This window comes from Ranitomeya imitator, chromosome 1 (genome assembly GCF_032444005.1).
Source record: "Ranitomeya imitator isolate aRanImi1 chromosome 1, aRanImi1.pri, whole genome shotgun sequence".
NCBI lineage: Eukaryota > Metazoa > Chordata > Amphibia > Anura > Dendrobatidae > Ranitomeya > Ranitomeya imitator.
The window spans coordinates 546,261,646-546,286,124 of NC_091282.1; the positions used below are offsets into that span (position 1 = coordinate 546,261,646).

General features: G+C 43.9%; 1 protein-coding gene across 1 annotated transcript in view; it reads right to left on the reverse strand.

Moving 5' to 3' along the window:
* LOC138657926 (metalloprotease TIKI1-like) overlaps window positions 1-24,479 on the reverse strand; it is a 220,955-nt gene that overhangs the window by 159,814 nt on the left and 36,662 nt on the right. The window contains exon 2 of the mRNA XM_069745526.1: window positions 515-1,075. Coding sequence (XP_069601627.1) covers window positions 515-1,075 — 561 coding nt within the window. The remainder of the gene's footprint in view (window positions 1-514; window positions 1,076-24,479) is intronic.

The following is a 24,479-nucleotide window of genomic DNA, read 5'->3' on the forward strand; positions in this document are numbered from 1 at the left end:
TATTTTGTGATATATTTTTGGCAAGTGTACAATAGAGCTACATTGGAGTATCTGTTGATGTGCTATTATATATTAACATAAATGAAAAGCTTTTTACATATTACTTCTAATTGAACACATTAAGAACATACCTTGATATATTGGAAATGTCACAGTATTAAATACAAAACGTTTTAAAAAACTGTAACTAACTGTCGTTCAGGGTGCGTAGCTCCTTGGTTCCAGCAAAATTCAAACTGCCCAATATTTAATGTAAATTTCTATACAGAAATGTTATTAAAAGTTGTGGTATGTTGACCAGCTTTGGAGAACCACTTATTATATGGGCTAACAGGAGAGACTTATAGCCCCCCCTGGCAATAACAGCTGATTATGAGTGAGACCACCCATCATCAATTTGACTAGACCTTTATTAAATTCTGGGTTGTCCAAACTGGTCAACTTTTTAAGCAATGGCTGTGGGAAAAATTGTAAAGATGCAATATACAAAAGGTGAATATAGGATTATTCATACCTGTGAAAAATTCAACCCATTAAGCGGGTGACATTGTTCTTCTACTTTCTCGACTGCCCCAGTTCTCTTTTTAAGGCGCTCTGCTTCCTGAGCAAGATACAAATCCAATACTGGCACTCCTCGTGATTTAATGTCAACCTCTGTCAAAGAATTCACCATGAGCATCACCCATACAGGTCTTTTTCGTTCCCAGTTTCCAGCAATGGCATTAAATAAATAATCAGCATAAAGACCTTTCCCTCTTTGATCTGGAGTCATCCATGAGGGCATCATGAGTTTAACGTATTCCAAATGGCGTTTGAGTCTGCGATAAATATCCCTAGGAAGAACACTTTGTAGATTCTCACCCTGAGGCAGCATCTGGCAACTGGTCAGTGCAGAAATTGTGTAGGGATCTGTCAAATCCAACTCAAAGTACACAATATTGCTCTGCTGGAAAGCTTTCTTAGAGTTTTCTGGGATAAAATCCCACACCCTTGTGTATGGAACATGAATGGTGCCAAAGAAGTATGAAGGAGGATCTCGTTTGATGGTCCAGAGAAAAGAGTTCAGATGGCTTTGCTGAAAAATAAAAAAGAGCATTTACAAAGCTTTAGCTTTTCCTTTTCCATCAAATCATCATAAATCACAGCAAGGGGTCAGCCATTTTTTGTCATGGCAGCACACTCAAAAATCACACATCACATCACTGCGTTAAATTATCTTAATGGAAAAGATCAAAGATCAATAGAATCCGTGCGATGATTTTAAATGCAATTAAAAAAGTTTCTATGATTAACATATGCGTATTTATAATGGACCGAAATCCCTGATTATACTAAGTTAATTGCATTAGTCTGAAATGCTTTGAACTCTGGTTTAGTTTAATTTATTCCAAAAAGAAATGTGACAACTCACAATGTAGTGGCAGAGGTCAGACAAAACTTCAGCTTCCAAAGAACACTCAAGTTTATGGAATAAAGTCTTGAATACGCACTTACAGTATATGCATATTAATAGATACACTTTACACCAAACCTGGGCAAATTGCTTCCCATGGACCACATGTGGCCCTTGGGTTGTTCCCGTTCAGCTGGACAATGTGTTGATGGGAATTATGATCTTTTGGGTGAACAATCGTTTTGCTTTTTGTTTGATTTTTTATTTATTTTTATTACTTTATATACTGTATTTTTTGGACTATAAGACAAACTTTTTTTCTCCAAAAATGTGGAGAAAAATGCGTCTTATAGTCCAAATGTACCTGCTCTTGCTGTGGTGGGGAGGTAGGGAAGTGGCAGCGGCGGAGCAGCGGGTCACAGGAGGCAGGGGCCGGCGGCTGCGGCTAACTCCTGTGCCCGATGCTAAAGAGAAACGAATATTCACGGAACATCGGACGCTGCGAGGGATCACAGGAAGGTAATTTTAATGGTTTATGTTTTTTTTTTTATGGGAGCCATGCATACCAGGAAGGGATGTGTCCAATCATACTAGGAAAAGGAAGGAGCCAGACATACCAGGATGGAGATGGGGGAATTATGCCTACCAGGATAGGGAAGAGGGGGCCAACATACAAGGCTAGGGATGAGGGGGTTATGCATACGAGGATAGGGATGAGAGGGACCAAGCCTACCAGGATAGGGATGAGGGGGTCATGCCTACCAGGCTAGCGATGAGGGGGCCATGCATAACAGTATAGGGATGAGGAGGACATGCATACCAGGATGGGTATGAGGATCATGCATACCAGGATAGGGATGAGGGGGCCATACATGCCAGGATAGGGATGAGGGGGCCATACATACCAGTATAGAGATGAGAGAGCATGCATACCAAGAGAGGGATGAGGGAGCCATGCATACCAGGATAGGGATGAGGAGCCATGCATACCAGGATGGGGATGGGTGCCATATATACTAGGTTAGGGATGAGGAGGCTGTGCATACCAGGAAAGGGATGAAAGGGCCACAGCTACCAGGAAAGGGATGAAAGGGCTATGCATGCCAGGGTAGGGATGAGGAGGCCATGCATACCAGGATAGGGATGAGGAGCCATGCATACCAGGATGGGGATGGGTGCCATATATACTAGGTTAGGGATGAGGAGGCTGTGCATACCAGGAAAGGGATGAAAGAGCCACAGCTACCAGGAAAGGGATGAAAGGGCTATGCATGCCAAGGTAGGGATGAGGAGGCCATGCATACCAGGATAGGGATGAGGGGGCCATATACATGCCAGGATAGGGATGAGGGGGCCATACATACCAGTATAGAGATGACGGAGCATGCATACCAGGAGAGGGATAAGGGAGCCATGCATACCTGGATAGGGATGAGGAGCCATGCATACCAGGATGGGGATGGGTGCCATATATACTAGGTTAGGGATGAGGAGGCTGTGCATACCAGGAAAGGGATGAAATTGCCACAGCTACCAGGAAAGGGATGAAAGGGCTATGCATGCCAGGGTAGGTATGAGGAGGCCATGCAGACCAGGATAGGGATGAGGAGCCATGCACACCAGGATATGGATGAGGAGCCATGCACACCAGGATAGGGATGAGGAGGCAATGCACACCAGGATATGGATGAGGGGCCATGCACACCAGGATAGGGATGAGGAGCCATGCATACCAGGATGGGTATGAGGATCATGCATACCAGGATAGGGATGAGGGAGCCATGCATACAGGATAGGGATGAGGGAGCCATGCATACCACAACAGGGATGAGGGAGCCATGCATACCACGATAGGGATGAGGGAGCCATGCATACCAGGATAGGGGGGATGATGGGGCCATGCATACCAGGATAGTGATGAGGGAGCCATGCATACCAGGATAGGGATGAGTGAGCCATGCATACCACGATAGGGATGAGGGAACCATGCATACCAGGATAGGGATGAAGATGCATGCATACCAGGGTAGGGATGAGGGAGCCATGCATACCAGGATAGGGATCAGGAGCCATGCATACCAGGATGGGGATGGGTGCCATATATACTAGGTTAGAGATGAGGAGGCTGTGCATACCAGGAAAGGGATGAAATGGCCACAGCTACCAAGAAAGGGATGAAAGGGCTATCCATGCATGCCAGGGTAGGTATGAGGAGGCCATGCAGACCAGGATAGGGATGAGGAGCCATGCACACCAGGATATGGATGAGGAGCCATGCACACCAGGATAGGGATGAGGAGGCCATGCACACCAGGATATGGATGAGGAGCCATGCACACCAGGATAGGGATGAGGAGGCCATGCACACCAGGATATGGATGAGGAGCCATGCACACCAGGATAGGAATGATGAGCCATGCACACCAGGATATGGATGAGGAACCATGCACACCAGGATAGGGATGAGGAGGCCATGCACACCAGGATATGGATGAGGGGCCATGCAGACCAGGATAGGGATGAGGAGGCCATGCATACCAGGATGGGTATGAGGATCATGCATACCAGGATAGGGATGAGGGGGCTATGCATACCAGGATAGGGATAATGGAGCCATGCATACCAGGATAGGGATGAGGGAGCCATGCATACCAGGATAGGGATGAGGGAGCCATGCATACAGGATAGGGATGAAGGAGCCATGCATACCACGATAGGGATGAGGGAGCCATGCATACCACGATAGGGATGAGGGAGCCATGCATACCAGGATAGGGATGATGGGGCCGTGCATACCAGGATAGGGATGAGGGAGCCATGCATACCACGATAGGGATGAGGGAGCCATGCATACCACGATAGGGATGAGGGAGCCATGCATACCAGGCTAGGGATGAAGATGCATGCATACCAGGGTTGGGATGAGGGAGCCATGCATACCAGGATAGGGATGATGGGGCCGTGCATACCAGGATAGGGATGAGGGAGCCATGCATACCAGGATAGGGATGAGGGAGCCATGCATACCAGGAAATGGATGAGGAGCCATGCATACCAGGGTAGGGATGAGGAGGCCATGCATACCATGATAGGGATGGGTGCCATATATACTAGGATAGGGATGAGGGGGCTATGCATACCAGGAAAAGGATGAGGCGGCTATGCATACCAGGATAGGGATGAGGGAGCCATGCATACCAGGATAGGGTTGACGGAGCCATGCATACCAGGATGGGGATGAGGAGGCCATGCATACCAAGATAGGGATGAGGAGGCCATGCAGACCAGGATAGGGATGAAGATGCATGCATACCAGGTAGGGATGAGGAGGTCATGCATACCAGGATGGAGATGAGGGGGACATGCATACCAGGATGGAGCTGAGGGGACCAGGATAGGAGATATTGGTACAGAATTTACATTTTTTGCTTCAAAGTTTTTCTAATTTCCTCCTCTAAAATCTAGGTGAGTCTTTAAGTCCAGTTCGCCTTTTAGTCCGAAAAATACGGTAACTCATTTATATAGTGCCATTATTTCCACAACACTTTAGAGACACCATCACTGTCCCTATTGTGGATCATAATATATATTTCCTAGTGGTATATTTTTTGGAGTGTGGGAGGAAGCCAGAGTACCTGAAGGAACCCTGCGCAAACAGGTAGAAACGTACAAACTTCTTGATGATATGGGCATTGAACTTGGGACTCTGCAAGGCTACAGTGCTAACCACTGAGTCACTATGCTGCCCCCTCCCTCAATTAGTAGTCTGTTTAGACTGCACAATTATGGTGAGGCGCTCATTACTTATAATAACGCAGTGTAAATTCAACTTAAAAGAAGATGTTTTCTCAAGATTGGAAGCTATTCCCTGACAGAATAGGTGATAACTTTCCAATTACAAGGGGTCTGATTGCTGGAATACCCATCAAACCCAAAAACCAGGCCTGTGTGAATGGAACCATGGTCAATCATGCTCACAGTCACTCTATTCATTCATAACGCGAATGCTGCAAATCAGCCATATGCAGCACTGCACTTTCTCCAGCGGTCCCTTTAAGAATGAATGGACGTGTGCAAAATCGATCATTGCTTCGTAAGAGTCTCAGTTCTGGGATTTGGGATGTCCCAGTGGTCAGACCGCCAAAGAATTAAAAGTTATTCTGTATCCCACGGATAAGGGATAACTTCTAAACTTGAGAATACCCCTTTAAGAGAATCCTTTCCAGCATCCAGTCCTAGTGTAGGTTAAGGTTCAATTAGAAAAGTGAGCAAAAACAGGTTTCAAAGTCGAAGCTGAAAGCAATTTTATGAAAATATGTAATCTCCGCAACTATAGCTGCAGGGATTAGCTGCGAACACTCATGGATAATTGGATCCAAATGTTGTAACCTAGCAGATGTTTATACACATGCACAGGTAATTCAGGTAGTCAAACAATGAAAGAGATCAGAAAATTACATTTGAAATCAAGACAATTTCGGCATTTATACATCACCAAGGATACAAATCAACACATACATAATGTCTTATATCAACTGTACACATAGACAAGGAACTGAGGAGAAGTTGGTCGTGGCATTAAATGTAAAACAAAAAGTTTGACTGAAAAGTAAACCGTGATGGGAAATGCTTATATTCGTTACATGTTCATTAATCATTATACAATGATTTAGGAGTGTTATTACTAAACACCGGACTAATAAAAGTTGGATCTTGATTGCTTGTCAGCTTCCTTTTTACATTTAGCTGCATTTGCTTTTTTATGCCTGAAAAAGTTTTCGACAACCTGCCTAGTATCCAATTAGTTTGATGCACTAGATGATGTATCACTAAAGAAACAAGTTCATAAAATCAGTTGTGCGCAAACAAAACAAAGATTCAAGTTTTAAAAGATAAAAATCACACTGGCGCTAAACTCAAAATGTTTATGTTAAAAGCCGCTGGCAACCCGGCAGATTAAGTGTGTAACTCTGCCTGAAATACCACTCAGCATATAATAAGTAATAAATGAGGCTGCCGCGTTAGTAACAAAATGCAATAGGACTGTTGTCCCAAAATAGTCCAGAGGGTGGCATTTACTTTTGAGTGCCCGAAAATGTGGTTGCCCAAATCGTCTAGATCAGTGTTAGTCTAGATTAGTGTTCCCCAACTCCGGTCCTCAAGAGCCACCGACAGGTCGTTTTCAGAATTTCCTTAGTATTATCCAGGTGACAATTGCATCACCTGCACAGGCAATAATTCCATCACCTGGGCAGTACTAAGGAAATCCGGAAAACATGACCTGTTGGTGGCTCTTGAGGACTGGAGTTGGGAACACTGGTGTATCTGGAAGACTATATCTGAAGATGTGACTTCCATCTAGACCAACGGACAATTTGGGCAACCACATTTTCGGGCACTCAAAAGTAAGTGCCAGCCCCTGGACTATTTTGGGACAGCAGTCCTATTGCATTTTGTTACTAGCGCTACAGCCTAATTTATTATTTCAAGATTCAAGTTTAGTAAAGGAAATTCAGTAGATATTCAGATTAAGCATGGCATTACCTTCACAGTCCCCAAGCATGGCAGGGGTCCATTGGCATGCAAACTAACTAATTACGAAACACAATGGAACAAGCCAGCATTTCCTTCAGCCACATGGGAAGCTACAGTAGAACCTGCCTGGTGGGTACATAAATCCCATCCATATCACAAGACGGCTACTATGTGATAGCAATTCTCTCTTGATGTCTTCTGCTGTAGAACTAAGATGCTATATACCTGCTAGTTATATATGATGATGTTATATCCATCTGTACCATTCTCTGTAAATAATGTGCAGCAGATAAAAGTAATGGTATATAGAATTAGGAAAAAAATAAATGTAAATATGTCATCTTGGAATGGGTTATCCATTTTTATAAAATACTAAGCATCCATTCACACTAATCTCCATCAACCTCACAACATGTCCTCCATCACTAAATACTTTGTAGAAAACAGTGAGGGACAATCATCTTGGGCGAGAAAGAGGAGAATGTGTCCTATAATAATTGTTTTCCAGAAAGAACTTGCTGGCTTGACTCTTATATGGTCAGTTAGGGTATATGCATGCAGAGGTTTTTTTTGTGGTGGTCAAAAATATGTTTTTTTAGTAGTAACCATTTGAAGAAATGTGCCTTCTTTGGAGAGTATTTTGTTTTCTATACTGTTTGCTGAAACAGATTTAAAGTTTTTCAAGCATTTTGAATTCGTTTTTTTCTCCTGTGTTTTTTTTCCCCATCCGTTTGATTGAGCAGTGCCTAGTTTGGTGGATTTTATTTTCCATCGGAAGTTGGTTCCAAGAAGTGACATGCACTTTCTTTTTTTTCCCAGTGGGCATTTTTCAAAACCTGAATCAGAGGAAAAAATGCTCAATAGAATGAAAATATGAACAGCAAAGTGTTTTTTCCATAGAAATAAATAGGAAGAGTGCTTTAAGGTTTTTGGGCAACTTTTCAAGTGTTCTTTGTAACAGACCAGGTCCAAAAAACTACTTAAAAAATTGTGTGCATACTGAGATAATGCATATATAAAAACTCTATATGCATATAAATTTCACATAACAATGTCACATATTACAGTCAATTCAAATTTAAGTACGCGCCTAGAAAAGTCTCTATCACCTCTGCAAGATCTGAATTATAGTTGCTTCTTTTTTGTTGTTACTTATATTGTGAAATCATATTTCTATATTACTGTACAGAAATTATTATTCATATCAATCCCTTATCAATTCTCCCCAATCGTCAGGTTCTATGCCAAATATTGATGTTTTCAGCCACTTTCTTAATTTAAATTTTAGATACATTTGTTAATCATATAACTATATCATCTAGAATTTGCACAAAAAAATTAGGTAAAGGGGTTTTCAGAGCTAATTTTCAATATTATTATTATTATTATTATTATTATTATTATTAATTTATTACAGCACCATTTATTCCATGGCGCTTTATATGTGAAAAAGGGCATATATAGACAAGTACAATAAACATGAGCAATACCAGTCACACACAAGTACAGGAGGAGAGAGGATCCTGCCCGCGAGGACTGACAGCCTACAGGGGATAGGTGAGGATACACTAGGAGAGGGTAGAGCTCGTCGTGCAGCAGTTCAGTAGACTGAGAGTCACATAATAATTAACATAAGGACCCTTTTGTATTATGCCTGCAAAGCCAACCATGTATTGTGTATGAAATTTTTCCTTACCCTCATGAGCATTTGAAGCCATTACCGATTGCCCAACTTGATGACATGAAGTAATTATTGTCCATTACTGAAAATTATATGTCTAGTGATTCAACTGCCCATCTGAACTCACACATACAGTGCACACTCAGCACCCTGTCTCAGAATGCTACATAATGCAAAGGCTACACTTCAAGCTCTCCCTTGCCACGCTCATGTCACGATTCATTTTTGTTTTCGAGGCAGCTCTGGTTCTGCTATAATTTAAATGTGGCTTTTTTCCTTTTTGGGCAAGCAAGGGTTAATGTCAGTTCCCATGCTGGCAGTTGTTTTGTTGCTAGTCAGCTGATGTGGGTGGTGACCACTCCCACCATCCCTTAAATAGTTGCATGACGCATCAGCTGACAGTTGGTAATAGAATTATTCTATGAAGACCAGCCTAAGAGTTTGGAGCACTCTGGTGCCAGCTGCTACTTCTGTGGAGTTCGGTTTCCTGATTCCATGTCCTCTGCTGTGTGGAGCTTGACACTGGAGGCTGGAGCTAAGTTTCTTGTTCCCTTTCCTTGTCTGTCTTGTGCTTGTCACTACCGGCTGTGTTTATACCATCTGCAGTGGTGAGGTTAGCATGCGTGCCGGAGAGTGCACTAGCCAGGATATAGCGAGGTGACAGTTAGGGACTAGGCACATGATGATGGCTGGGGGAAGGTCCCCATAGGGCATTAGGGGAGCTTAGGGATAGGCACAGGTTGTGGTTAGGAGGTGATACATTCCTTTCTCGCTGTTAGGGCTTTTCTCTCTCTTTTTCAATCCCGTTGTTGGTGTTCGTTGTATCGTCTGCTGGACCTACCCATGTGGGTCATGACACCCCATTCACAAGACATCGCTATCATTGGGAGTCTCATTGGTCTTGTAGATACATTTCTTTGAGAAGACTGAAGTCAGTATCAGAGAGCTTGGCTAGACTGCACACTGGATATGCCTCCGGAGAGGATTGACTTCTCCTGTATAGGATATGGTGAACTTGTAAAGGGATGAAGGAGTGAACAGACACACACAACAGTGTCTGGGAGGAAACATTGCCACAGTGATGACCACAGTTATTAGGAATAGAGAAAGAAGAAGAATGACAATGGAAAGAACTGAAGAGTGGAACACACATCCCCTGGGGAAGAAGATTAAATGAGACAAGTGGGAATGTGACAGCTACGGTATTGGTTACTGTGTGTATTTTCAAACATTAATCTGTTTTTTTTATGTTTCTTTTGGAGTAATGGCTTCTTCCTAGCCTTTCAGTCCATGTTGAAACAGCACTCGTTTCACTGTGGATATTGACACAATCTTACAAGCTTTCGTGATCATCTTCACAAGGTCTTTTGCTTTTGTCCTTGGGTTGATATGCACATGTTGGACCAAAGCACATTCATGTCTGAGACACAGAACCCGTCTCCTTCCTGAGCGGTATGATGGCTGGGTATTACCATCTTGTTTGTACTTGTATATAATTGTATGTACAGATGAACGAGGCACCTTCAGGTATCTTGAAATTGTACCCAAGGATGAGCCAGACTTGTGCAAGTCCACAATTCTCTTCCTGATATCTTGGCTGATTTCTTTAGACTTTCCCATGATTCTACACAAATAAGCAGTGTGTTTCAGGTGTGCATTAAAATGCATCCACAGGTGTGTCTCTAACTCTGATGTTGCCATAAAAAGCTTCCAAACACATGATATCATCATATGGGCAGTCCAGATTTGTTTAGAGGCATAGTAATCTTAGTGCATGTAAACTTTTGACTTTGCAGTAAGTAATAAAAATGCCTTAAACATTCTCTATGTCTCATTATTCTGGCATTTGGCAAATATTAATAACTAGTTGGCCCATGCAAAATTTTCGCACATTGGTTGTCGGGGGCGCAGGCAATTTCAGGAAAATTAAGCTGGTCAAATGTAAATGTATTTAATGAGATAATGAACACAGAGAGGTATGTGTGTCACTGACATATATATATATGTTTTCACAAATATTTGAGCCCATGGATCCATTATATGTCCATTTTGCAAGCTGGCGAGAAAATCTTGCCATACGGATGTCATACGAATGTCACACCGATGCTTACATGCGAGAAAATCGCATCCTCACACTGCACACGGATGACATATGGATCACTGTTCAGGGAACATTTCTGCGATTCTCGACCAATTTTTTATATGTTGTGTGTGACTCCAGCCTAAAGGAGATCCCCCAACATTAAAAAGAATGGTATGGGGGGCGTGGCCTGGATCTCGAGCGGAGAGGACGCAGCCTGATGTAGCTCCCACAAACAGCCCCCAAAAAACCTCACTTTCTGCCTCAATAGACGGGATAAAAGAATTTCCTGGTGTCCCTACACTGTTAGGGTCACACCGAAACGGCTGAGGGGCAAAGAGAAGCATCGGACGGCCGTTTGTGAGCAGAGAGTGCCCGGGAGGTTTTCGCGCCATTACCTGGTCGGCGCCATCTTGCTGAGCGGCCCCCTGGACGTTCCTCGACGACGCCGCCATCTCTCCCTGCACCGGAACCAAGCCAGAGGACCCGCCGGGAGAGTTCCGCATTGGAGCAGCAGAGAGAGCCGTGTGCAGAGCTGGAAGCCCTTCGTCACGCCGGAGCGGCCGGGATACAGAGAGGGCAGACGCAGCAGTAAGCGTCCCCTCCCCCTCCTCCACAGCGTCCCGGCGCGAGAACAAAGAGCCTCCCTGCCTGCGCTGGGACCAGGCACGGCGGGGCGGTTGATCGGTGGGGACACCTGCGGTGAGAGGTAAGGGCCCCAGAGGGTGCACGGGTCCGCCAGGGCACCACATCAGCCCCGTAAATCGGCCTGGAGGTGCTGGGGGCGAGGGGTCCCGGGCCAAGCACTCAGAAACCGCCCAGCTGCTACGGGTCTAATACGCAGGTGCCCATTAACCCCGGCACTCCCACACTCCGTTCCCCGCTTCTCTGCAGGGGATAACCAAGCACCCTACTTTGTGGGGGTGAGCGGGCTCAGGAGGAAAGGAACCCTGTGATTACCGATAACAAGACCATAGGCAGTGGGGGTGATAACTCCACCCCCCCCCCCGGAGACACCAGCAGTCGGGTCACAAGCCACACAAGACCTGAGGCCTGCAGAGCTCTGCTGACACCTTTAAAACGCGGTTCCTCTTAGCTGCAGAAAGCAGCAGTCTGCAACGTTACAACCGGGACTGTCAACACTAAACTCTGCAACATTAGCTTCCAGACTGCACCACCACCCCTCACATATAACTTATCCCGCAACCAAGTGAGGTGAATTAGGACATAAGACTGTATTGACGGGGCGCATGCGCAGGGTCCAGCAATGGCAGATATGATGTGCTGAGCTCTGCTACCCGTTGGACCCCATTTAACCCCTTCCAACGACCGGAGCACAGTATAAATTCACCCTCCCTGGGGACAGCACGTCTCTGAGAATAGGACAATCTGCAATGCCAAAAAAGGGAAGCACGACACAGCAAGTAGGCCGCACCATTTCAGATCTTCTTACGAGCGGCACCCCTTCCAAAATGGCTTCAGCAGCTAATCTTCCTCCAACCTCTGCAACCCATGGCGACGGGAGCGCAGAGCAGGATGATATTCCCCCACAATCAGAAGCGATGATCTCAACGGCTGCCCTCACGAGGTCCCTTCAGGAAACCTTTAGAGAGGAACTCAAAACCGCTATGCAGGGTATCTCATCCCAGTTACAAGACTTAGCACAACGTACAAATAACCTGGAGGAAAAAATGGAGGCTGTCTCAGATGCGCTAGAGGAAGACCAGGAGACTCTCAAGCTACATACTGATCGCATTACTGAGCTAGAATTAAGATGTGAGGACTATGAGAATAGATCTAGAAGGAGCAACATACGGATTAGGGGTCTTCCTGAACATATTGTTGCCCTTAAAGACACAGCAACAGCCCTCTTCACAGCCCTTGTACCAGACCTAGACCCGACCCTTCTTCATATTACAAGAATACACAGGGCACTGGGTAGGCCACGGTCTAATGATATGCCAAGAGATGTAATACTAAAAATGCATTATGAGGAGACACGTAATCAGATCTTATTGGCAGCCAGAAACCATCCTATCTTACCCGGCTTACCAGACTCAGTGCACATTTATGCAGACATTGCTCCCTCCACATTGGCCAGGAGAAGGGCCCTCAGGTCAATTACGGCCTCTCTACAAGAAGCCCAGGTTAAATACAGGTGGGGCTTTCCATTTGCCCTTATTTTCACATTCAAATCCCAGCTCTATACCTGTCGGTCACTAGAAGAGGGAACTCAGGCCCTAACCAAGGCTGGTATCACACTATCCTCAGAGACTTCCTCACTCCCACAGAGAAAGCCCAGGCCTGTTAGGGAATGGAGGAATATCCCTAAAACAAGAAGTCAAAACAATCAAGTCACTTGACTCGCAGAACCCAGGACTTGGCATCTACAAATTATTTTCTGTGTCCCTGGGCTTAGTTATGGGACCAGTTGTCGGTTCCGACCAGCTCTGAAGCTGGGTCACCTACCTAGCAGTTAACGCTCGGTCTATTTACAGTTGTACTGTTTACTATTACATTTTCAAGTATCCTAATCCCTATCCCTCCCCGCTTATCCCCCCCCTTCTTCTCCTCTCCCCTCCCTATATCTCCACCCCTTCTCACCCCTCTCCCCTCTACTATATAGTCAACCCTACATGATTTAAGGGTTGGGGTCCTCGGGGACGCAACATGCTGCCCAAACTTGGTGAATCTTGGTGTCCTTCTTAATATGGGACCCCGGATCGCCGCATCTTGTGGGCTCAATGCCCTTTGGAAAATCTATGTTATGTCTTGTGTCGACGTCTTCCCCCTGTTTGTCTCTTCCCTTCCGTTTCCACGTAGAGAATATTGCTGTGAAGGTGAATTTGTGGGTCAGGGTCGGGTGGAGGGCGATGGTGTGCCTTTTATTAGCAGTGTCCACTTAATTAAATATGTGTAGAGTGCTTTCCCATAATGTGCGGGGCTTCAACTCGCCTTTAAAACGCAAAAAGGCCTTCCTCGATTATAGCAAACACAACCCAGATGTAATCTGCCTTCAGGAGACCCATTTCTCCAATTCCTCCCACCCCAAATTCTTAGATGCACATTATTCGAAATTCTTCCTTTCAACTTGGGACCGCAAAACGAGGGGCGTGGCTATACTAATTAAAAACAGTCTTCCATTCCAACCCACCAACACATATTCAGATCCTGAGGGCAGGTTCATTATCTTGATGGGGACTTTGCAAGGTCTAAATATATGCATTGTCAATAGCTACCTGCCAACTGCCACTCAGACCCGGGTCATACGTTTAATCTTATCTAAATTAGCGTCGCTCTCGTATCATCACCTTATATGGTGTAGCGACTTTAACCTCACTTTAAGCCCGACACTTGACAGCAGCTCACTGAACCGAGCAGACATATCAAAAACAGATAGGAAAAAAATCCTACAAATGCTGAAAGCAAATTGTTTGGCAGATACCTGGCGAGAGCTAAATGGCCCTCAGAGGGGATATACATATTTCTCCCCCGCACAAAAGTCCTATTCCAGAATTGACTTACATCTCACCTCCTCCAGAACACTCCCCTCGGTCTTATATTCCCGACATGTAGTGTCATCTTGGTCAGACCATGATGCCGTCCTCTCTGTTTTTAACTTTAGCATTACTACTTCTAGGCTGTTCAGGTGGAGACTGAACAAATCTCTATTAACAGACCCAACGGTTCTATCTATTATAAAGGAGGAGCTAAACCTATATTTCCAAACTAACAATACCACAGACGTATCCCCGGGAACTATATGGATGGCTCACAAAAAAATTATAACAGGGTCCTTGATCAAAATTGCCTCTAACAAGAAAAAACAAAGGTCAGAACTACAATTGCAATTAGAAAAAAAACTCTCAAAATTAGAACAGGCAAATCAAAACCTCCCTTCACTTTATCTAATCAAGAAAATTAGTGAAACTAAATTACAACTCAATACCATTTTAACAAACAGATCAGAAAGGGCCCTGACATGGACTAAATCTACTTTTCACAAATATGCTAACAAACCAAGCAGCATGTTGGCCCGTAAACTGAGGAGTAGAGAGCATCTGAATAATATCCCAGCCATTAAAGATCCTACAAGCCATGTTACCGCCCACCCAGATGTAATATATAAAACGTTCCAACAATACTATCAAAACTTATACTCCCTCTCGCAGCCCCCCTCCCCGACCCGCATCCAAAGCTTCCTCAAAGATCTGACACTACCTAAAGTCCCGGATTCAGATATAGCGCATCTCCAAGCTCCAATTAACTCTGATGAAATAAAAACGATTAAAAATTTTAAAAAAACAAGGCGCCCGGGCCTGATGGGCTCACGGCACTGTACTATAAAAAATTCGACAGCCTACTTATACCTCACATACAGAGCTTTGGTAATGCTCTACTAAACGGAGCTCAAATGCCTCCTGAATTTTACACCGCTCACGTAACTGTAATTCCAAAACCGAAGAAGGATCATCTCTACCCTAAAAATTAAAGACCTATCTCATTGCTAAACATAGATTTAAAAATTTTCACATCCATAATCACGGCCAGACTAAATAAAATACTGCCCATTCTAATCCACCGGGACCAGGTAGGGTTCATCCCCAAAAGACAGGGCCCGACAATATCAGGAGAAACCTTAATCTAATACACTCGGCAAATCACTCCAAGCAGTCCTTACTCCTACTAGCACTCGACATAGAGAAAGCCTTTGATTCGGTTTCATGGTCATACTTGTTCGATGTCCTCGCTAAGTTTGGTTTCCCGAGTGCTATCACCTCCTGTCTCAAACTTCTTTATGATCACCCCCAGGCATATCTGAAACTACCCTCAAACCAGCCTACCCCGATTAACATACAACGCGGTACTAGGCAAGGATGCCCGCTATCCCCAGCCCTATTTGCCCTAGCCATGGAGCCCCTGGCAGAAGCTATTAGAGCCAACCCTAACATTAATGGACCTGCAATTAGAGATGACCAATACAAGGCTAGCCTCTTTGCGGATGACCTACTCTTATCCATAGTCAACCCCACTGTAACACTCCCAAACCTTTTCGTTGCCCTCCACTAATTCGAACTGGTCTCTGGCCTCAAGATTAACGTCGACAAATATGAAACCTTGTTCATTAACACCCCCAGGGAAACTCAAAACAACATAACAGCACAATTTAAACTTACCAGAAATGAGCAGTATTTAACCTATCTCGGCATTAATCTAACCTCCCATAGGTCGACCCTATTTAAATGGAACTATGCCCCCTTAATTAGAAATCTCAAATCAGACCTCTCCAGATGGTCATCTATGTCCCTATCCTGGTTGGGTAGACTTCACGCCATTAAGATGGTCTCCCTACCACGATTTCTGTATATTTTCCGCTCTTTGCCCATTCCCTTACCTTCCAAAACGTTACTAGATATACATAACACGATCTCCAAATTTATATGGCAGGGGAAAAGACCTAGGATAAGACTAAAAACCATGTTTATTAATAGAAGAAGAGGAGGTTTGTCTTTGCCTAACTTCACTCTATACTATAGAGCGGCTCAATTAGCTCAACTAATAAGTGCCAACGCGGACAAACATAACACACCCAGATGGGTGAATCTCGAATCTCACCTCCTGACCCCATTCTCCCTACCAGGCCTCATGTGGTCGTTGCAGAGACTCCCGAGGGGGCTCCACGCGTCAGCTCCATTCACAGCACATTCCCTGATGCTATGGAGGAAGGAAAGATTTAAACACTCCCTACAATCCAAAACTTCCTTAATGACGCACATATTTCATAACCCAGCTTTTCCTCCAGGGTTGGAACCTCGCCCTTTCCACTGGTGGGTATCTAGAGGTTTAATTACCCTTAAAAATCTTACTTCGCCTTTTAACATCCTACTCACCAAAAAAGAGTTTATCCAAAAGCACTCCCCACCAAACTCGGAAATTTTACATATCATCCAAATCTTTCATTTTGCTGAACAAATTTTAGGTCATGGTGTCACTCACCGCCCATCAGGTTATGAGCAAATGTGTTTGTATGACCCATTGGGCAAGGGAGCTATCTCTTTGATATACTCAACCCTAAATGCAATACCAGAGGAAGTAAAACTCAAATATATGATTCAATGGGAAAGAGACTTTAATAAGATAATACATTTCAAAAACCTGACCTGCACATCCAAACATAGACTGAGTGTGAACAGGTGCTGAACCCAGAGTCGCCAACTCGTATATAGTGAAATAAATAGGGCAGCACACTGCAGCGCCAAAACATGCAAACTTGAAAAAACGAAATTTGAACTGCATTACTGCACTATAAATATGAAAAATGAGAGCTTTTAGCGCACAAAAATGGCCAATTTTATGTGTACCTCGTAGCCACGTTAAGGCATCTCTCTTATACGAGGTCCTACGCTTGACCTACCTCACTGAGAATAAACGTCTCCATCTGAATGGGTACATGTAAAAACCTCTTCTTGGACTAAGTCCAAGAAGAGGTTTTTACATGTACCCATTCAGATGGAGACGTTTATTCTCAGTGAGGTAGGTCAAGCGTAGGACCTCGTATAAGAGAGATGCCTTAACGTGGCTACGAGGTACACATAAAATTGGCCATTTTTGTGCGCTAAAAGCTCTCATTTTTCATATTTATAGTGCAGTAATGCAGTTCAAATTTCGTTTTTTCAAGTTTGCATGTTTTGGCGCTGCAGTGTGCTGCCCTATTTATTTCACTTTAATAAGATAATGTCCCCATTGGAGTGGCAAAAATGCTGCTGTTCTCTCTCCAAGGGTAGTCTCCAAACCTCTTTAGTTGAAACATCCATCAAGCTCCTACATAGGACATATTTGGTCCCGAGCAAATTACATGCCATCTACCCAAATATGTCGGATCAGTGTTTCAGGGGGTGTGGAGCCCTGGGCGACTTGAAGCACACGTGGTGGGATTGTCCGGTTGTTTCCACTCTTTGGTTAAAGATTAAAACTATTGTAGAGGAGCTTTATGGTGGGACGATTCAGTTGGATGCAACGGTGTTCCTGTTGGGGGCCAAACACCCGGGCTTCTCCAACAAACTCCATAATCTAGTCAACCAGCTGTTCCTCGCCACTAAGCTACACATTGCAACAAAATGGAAAACAACTACCCTATCTTTTTCCTCAGTAATTGACAAAATGAACACCATCATGCTATTTGAACGAATACAAGCTACAAGAGATGACGCGTGGGAGCTTTACTATCAAATATGGAGGCCGTGGATTGAAAGGAACTCTAGCAGTAATCTTGACCAAGTTTTATCATTATCACTATGAGACCAACTTAATGCCTGATTGACCATCTTGGACTCGCCCTTTATACCCGACTATTGATGATGCTCTGAAACAGTAATGGATCTCTTACCCCCCCTCCCCCTTGTCCTTTTCAACCACTTGTCTTTGTCTGCGTGTATAAATGTATTGTCTAAATGTTACCAAGGTTAATTTGGAATTTGATTATACTTATGTATATTCCCCTGCGCGGGATATTGTTGTGTATTTTTCTTGGTTCTTCTTTGAAAAATAAAACAAGTTGAAACTAAAAAGAATGGTATTTTACTTACTGATCAGAAGGGGTCTGATTGTCAGGACCTTGCAAAAGAACAGGGGCAGCAGCATTTTTTCCCCTCCACAGCAGCACTGTCATCTATCTGCAGTGTAGGGAAGTGCAACACAGCCCTATGTATGTGAATGGGGCAGCTCCCTGTACAGCAGTGCCACTTTGACAGTAAAAATGATGAAGGAGAATTGACCCCATAACTGAGCGTATTTACACCATTGAATAATTGTTGGGAATATCCCTTTTAAAAAAAAGTAATATCTGCAGATTATTTTACCTTTTTTTCCCCTACGGTTGGATTTTTTTTTCAATTTTTGCAAGGTTGATTCCACCAATCTCTCCCATCGGGAAACAATGTACAGTCTGAGTTATGTCAATGCTGCAGTTTTTTTTACTTGGAACCAGAAGTGACTCCAGGTCACCAACAAGCTGTAACCTTAGAAGGAAGATAGACTTTTCAATGACTGTCCAATAATACGGAAAATCTGATGGTTCAGTACCTGTCCGGTCCCTTTTAGGCTGTATTCATTTATAGCTTCAGTTTTAAAGCTGAAGTCTAAAACAGGTAAAGTTTTACTTTTATTCTACTTCCACATATGTAGGAAATATTTTATATGTACCTGCCTGAAATTTGCTGGACAAGGAATTTGGCAAGCCGGAAAGCCCCCAAGGCAAATGTTAGGATTTATTTCAGCTTTGCATTAGTATGCTTTGGGATAGTGTGGTGCCATCTGCAGGTCATTTTTCCTTACAACAGGTTTATGAAAATTAATGTTTAAAATGTATTTTGTGATCACATCGTGGATGTGTGGTTTGTTTGGCTATTTTCTCGCTGAAGGGGGCAAGTTTACCTTTCAAATGGTGTTTCATTTGTGCGTGAGGGTGCAGTATGAACGGAGATACAAAGTAATCACCGAAAAGAGTGTTTTGAAATAATATAGAAGGATTATGGTCATCCTAATTGACCTAAAACGGGAAATGTTTATTCTGATTTCATGTCGGATATTGAGAAAAACATGCAAATGTGACTTTTTATATAGTATATAGAAATTCGTTTTAGTCAAATAAATAGTAGTACTGTCTCCTCATTGTCTGTGCTGTTGCATCCGCATACCTATTAACATATTTGACCTGTGACATGCGGATCCCAAAGCTGGCTGGAAATTTAAAGGCTGGAAATACAGTGCAAAGTGGGAGAGTAGAACATCACAGTGAAATTATCAAACTGGGTTTCTGTATCATCTGATGCATCAGAAAAACCCTATGAATGATGGGAATAAATGCTTTAGTAGATAATATACGGTCCCCCAAAAAACTCTCAATTGTCTGTGATTTATTATATTCTTACATACAGGTAGTATGATAATTTATAATGAGAGACTGTCTAGAGGCAACCAATACTGCAGAGCTGCATTGTCAAACAGCCCATAGACAAGAGCAGCTATTTTCTACTCTCACACAACATAGGTGCAGATATAAGCTGCTCAGTATTTACCTTATACAATATCTTTACAGTCCCATAAAATGTAATATTTTAAAAACAATGTATTTGTAATTTGATTACTGTGCTAGCATTAACTTCTATACGCTCATTTTCCAAGAACGATTTACTTCCGTATAACGGGCTAATAAGTGTTTACATACCGTCTCAATCTGCAAACTTTGATTGCTCACATATGGGGCGTAACTAATATATGACCGCTATGCCCCCAAGAGAAGAGTGTCTTTGGAGGTGTTGGTGGGATGTTTGACTCCTGCGGGCTCAAACGTGCTCTTCCCAGGGGCACACATAGAAATCATAGGGCCACATAGCAAAAGTCTGAATGCTTCACACAAAAAAAATAAAAAATTAACCGCCTGGCCCAGCTCACTGTCTTGTGTCTCCACACAGCCTCAGCTCCTTATGCTCCTCCTCCAACAACCGGTAGCTGCCCTCACATGTGCAACTACTTGAGGCCGGGCTCAGCATACACTGCTCTCTCTGTCTGGAAAGCTACGTCAGCCAGGAGGCATGGCGACATTATGCAGATCCAGAAAGACAGTTCAGCTGGGAGCAGTGCAGGACTACAAAGGAGGAGTTAAGAGGAGCCAGGTACAGAGTGATGGCAGTGCGCAAATTTAATTAAAGGCACATGGCACAGCACAGCCCTGGGGCGGACACCGAAAGCTTGGGGCCCCTGTGCAAGAAATGTGTCTGGGGACCCTCCTTTATGGCGACAAAGCTACATATATAAATATACATATATATAAATATATATGTATACATATACAGTTAGGTCCATATATATTTGGACAGAGACAACATTTTTCTAATTTTTGTTATAGACATTACCACAATGAATTTTAAGCAAAACAATTCAGATGCAGTTGAAGTTCAGACTTTCAGCTTTCATTTGAGGGTATCCACATTAAAATTGGATGAAGGGTTTAGGAGTTTCAGCTCCTTAACATGTGCCACCCTGTTTTTAAAGGGACCAAAAGTAATTGGACAGATTAAATAATTTTAAATAAAATGTTCATTTCTAGTACTTGGTTGAAAACCCTTTGTTGGCAATGACTACCTGAAGTCTTGAACTCATGGACATCACCAGACACAGTGTTTCCTCCTTTTTGATGCTCTGCCAGGCCTCCACTGCGGTGGTTTTCAGTTGCTGTTTGTTTGTGGGCCTTTCTGTCTGAAGTTTAGTCTTTAACAAGTGAAATGCATGCTCAATTGGGTTGAGATCAGGTGACTGACTTGGCCATTCAAGAATATTCCACTTCTTTGCTTTAATAAACTCCTGGGTTGCTTTGGTTTTATGTTTTGGGTCATTGTCCATCTGAAGTATGAAACGGCGACCAATCAGTTTTGCTGCATTTGGCTGGATCTGAGCACACAGTATGGCTCTGAATACCTCAGAATTCATTTGGCTTCTTCTGTCCTGTGTCACATCATCAATAAACACTAGTGACCCAGTGCCACTGGCAGCCATGCATGCCCAAGCCATCACACTGCCTCTGCCATGTTTTACAGATGATGTGGTATGCTTTGGATCATGAGCTTTACCACGCCTTCGCCATACTTTTCTCTTTCCATCATTCTGGTAGAGGTTGTTCTTGGTTTCATCTGTCCAAAGAATGTTCTTCCAGAACTGTGCTGGCTTTTTTAGATGTTTTTTAGCAAAGTCCAGTCGAGCCTTTTTATTCTTGATGCTTATGAGTGGCTTGCACCGTGCAGTGAACCCTCTGTATTTACTTTTCTGCAGTCTTCTCTTTATGGTAGATTTGGATATTGATACGCCGACCTCCTGGAGTGTTGTTCACTTGGTTGGCTGTTGTGAAGGGGTTTCTCTTCACCATGGAGATTATTCTGCGATCATCCACCTCTGTTGTATTCCGTGGGCGCCCAGGTCTTTTTGCATTGATGAGTTCACCAGTGCTTTCTTTCTTTCTTAGGATGTACCAAACTGTAGATTTTGTCACTGCTAATATTGTAGGAATTTCTCGGATGATTTTTTTCTGTTTTCGCAGCTTAAGGATGGCTTGTTTCACCTGCATGGATAGCTCCTTTAACCGCATGTTTACTTCACAGCAAAACCTTCCAAATGCAAGCACCACACCTCAAATCAACTCCAGGCCTTTTATCTGCTTATTTGAGAATGACATAATGAAGGGATTGCCCACACCTGTCCATGAAATAGCCCTGGAGTCAATTGTCCAATTACTTTTGGTCCCTTTAAAAACAGGGTGCCACATGTTAAGGAGCTGAAACTCCTAAACCCTTCATCCAATTTTAATGTGGATACCCTCAAATGAAAGCTGAAAGTCTGAACTTCAACTGCATCTGAATTGTTTTGTTTAAAATTCATTGTGGTAATGTCTGTAACCAAAATGAGAAAAATGTTGTCTCTGTCCAAATATATATGGACCTAACTGTATCTATATATATCCACGTACATGTATATACACTGCTTAAAAAATAAAAAGAACACTAAAATCCACATCCTAGATATCACTGAATGAAATATTCCAGTTGTAAATCTGTATTCATTACATAGTGGAATGTATTGAGAACAATAAAACCTAAAAATGATCAACGTAAATCACAACTTATATCCCACGGAGGTGTGGAGTTGGAATGATGCTCAAAATCAAAGTGCAAAATGAAGTTACAGGCTGATCCAACTTCAGTGGAAATGCCTCAAGACAAGGAAATGATGCTCAGTAGTGTGTGTGGCCTCCTCATGCCTGTATGATCTCCCTACAATGCCTTGGTATGCAACTGATGAGGCAGCAGATGGTCTCCTGAAGGATCTCCTCCCAGATCTGGACTAAAGCATCCACCAATTCCGGGACAGTCTGTGGTGCAACGTGACGTTGGTGGATGGTGCGAGACATGATGTCCCAGATGTGTTCAATCGGATTCAGGTCTGGGGACGTGCGGGCCAGTCCATAGCTTCAATGCCTTCATCTTGCAGGAACTGCTGACACATTCCAGCAACATGAGGTTTGGCATTGTCCTGCATTAGGGGGAACCCAGGGCCAACCACCTCAGCATATGGTCTCACAAGGGGTCTGAGGATCTCATCTCGGTACCTAATGGCAGTCAGGCTACCTCTAGCGAGCACATGGAGGGCTGTGCGGCCCTACAAAGAAATGCCACCCCACACCATTACTGACCCACTGCCAAACCGGTCATGCTGAAGGATGTTGCAGGCAGTCCAGACTCTGTCACATTTATTTAGTGTCCTGCTTTCATCTGTGAAGAGCAAAGGGCGTCAGTGGCGAATTTGCCAATCCTGGAGTTTTGTGGCAAATGCCAAGTGTCCTGCACGGTGTTGGGCTGTGAGCACAATCCCATCTGTGGACATTAGGCACTCAGACCATCCTCATGGAGTCAGTTTCTAACCATTTGTGCAGACACATGCACATTTGTGGCCTGCTGGAGGTCATTTTGCAGGGCTCTGGCAGTGCTCCTCCTGTTCCTTCTTGCATAAAGGCTGAGGTAGCAGTCCTGCTGCTGGGTTGTTGCCCTTCTACCACCCTCTCCACATCTCCTGTGTACTAGCCTATCTCCTGGTAGCGCCTCCAGCCTCTGGACACTACGCTGACAGACACAGCAAACCTTCTTGCCACAGCTCGCATTGATGTGCCATCCTGGATGAGCTGCACTACCTGAGCCACTTGTGTGGGTTGTAGAGTCCGCCTCATGCTACCACAAGTGTGAAAGCACAACCAACATTCAGAAAAGTGACCAAAACATCAGCCAGAAAGCATTGGTACTGAGATGTAGTCTGTGGTCCCCACCTGCAGAACCACTCCATTATTGAGTGTGTCTTAATAATTGCCAATTATTTCCATCTGTTGTCTATTCCATTTGCACAACAGCATGTGAAATTGATTGTCAAACAGTGTTATTTTCTAAGTGGACTGTTTGATTTCACAGAAGTTTGATTTACTTGGAGTTATATTCTGTTGTTTGTTGTGAATTCTGTGGCAGAGCTCCCTCCTGTGGTCACAAGTAGTACTTCGGCTGATTCTCTCTGTGAGCTTCCGTTGGTGGAGGAGAGTGGTACTGCGGCTTCTGAGTTTCCTTCCTCAGGTGATGTGGTGATGTCGTTAGGTGCTGCTCTATTTAACTCCACCTAGTGCTTTGATCCTGGCCTCCAGTCAATGTTCTAGTATTGGACCTGTTTCCTCCTGGATCTTTTCTGTGGCCTGCTGCTCTGCATAGCTAAGTTCCGCTTTTGCTTTTTTGTTTGCTATTTTTTCTGTCCAGCTTGTTTAATATTGTTTTCTTGCTTGCTGGAAGCTCTGGGACGCAGAGGGTGTACCTCCGTGCCGTTAGTTCGGTACGGAGGGTCTTTTTGCCCCCTTTGCGTGGTTTTTGTAGGGTTTTGTGTTGACCACAAAGTTACCTTTCCTATCCTCGCTCTGTTCAGAAAGTCGGGCCTCACTTTGCTAAATCTATTTCATCTCTACGTTTGTCTTTTCATCTTAACTCACAGTCATTATATGTGGGGGCTGCCTTTTCCTTTGGGGTATTTCTCTGAGGCAAGGTAGGCTTATTTTCTATCTTCAGGCTAGCTAGTTTCTCAGGCTGTGCCGAGTTGCATAGGGAGCATTAGGCGCAATCCACGGCTGCCTCTAGTGTGGTTGGAGAGGATTAGGGATTGCGGTCAGCAGAGTTCCCACGTCTCAGAGCTCGTTCTATGTTTTTGGGTTATTG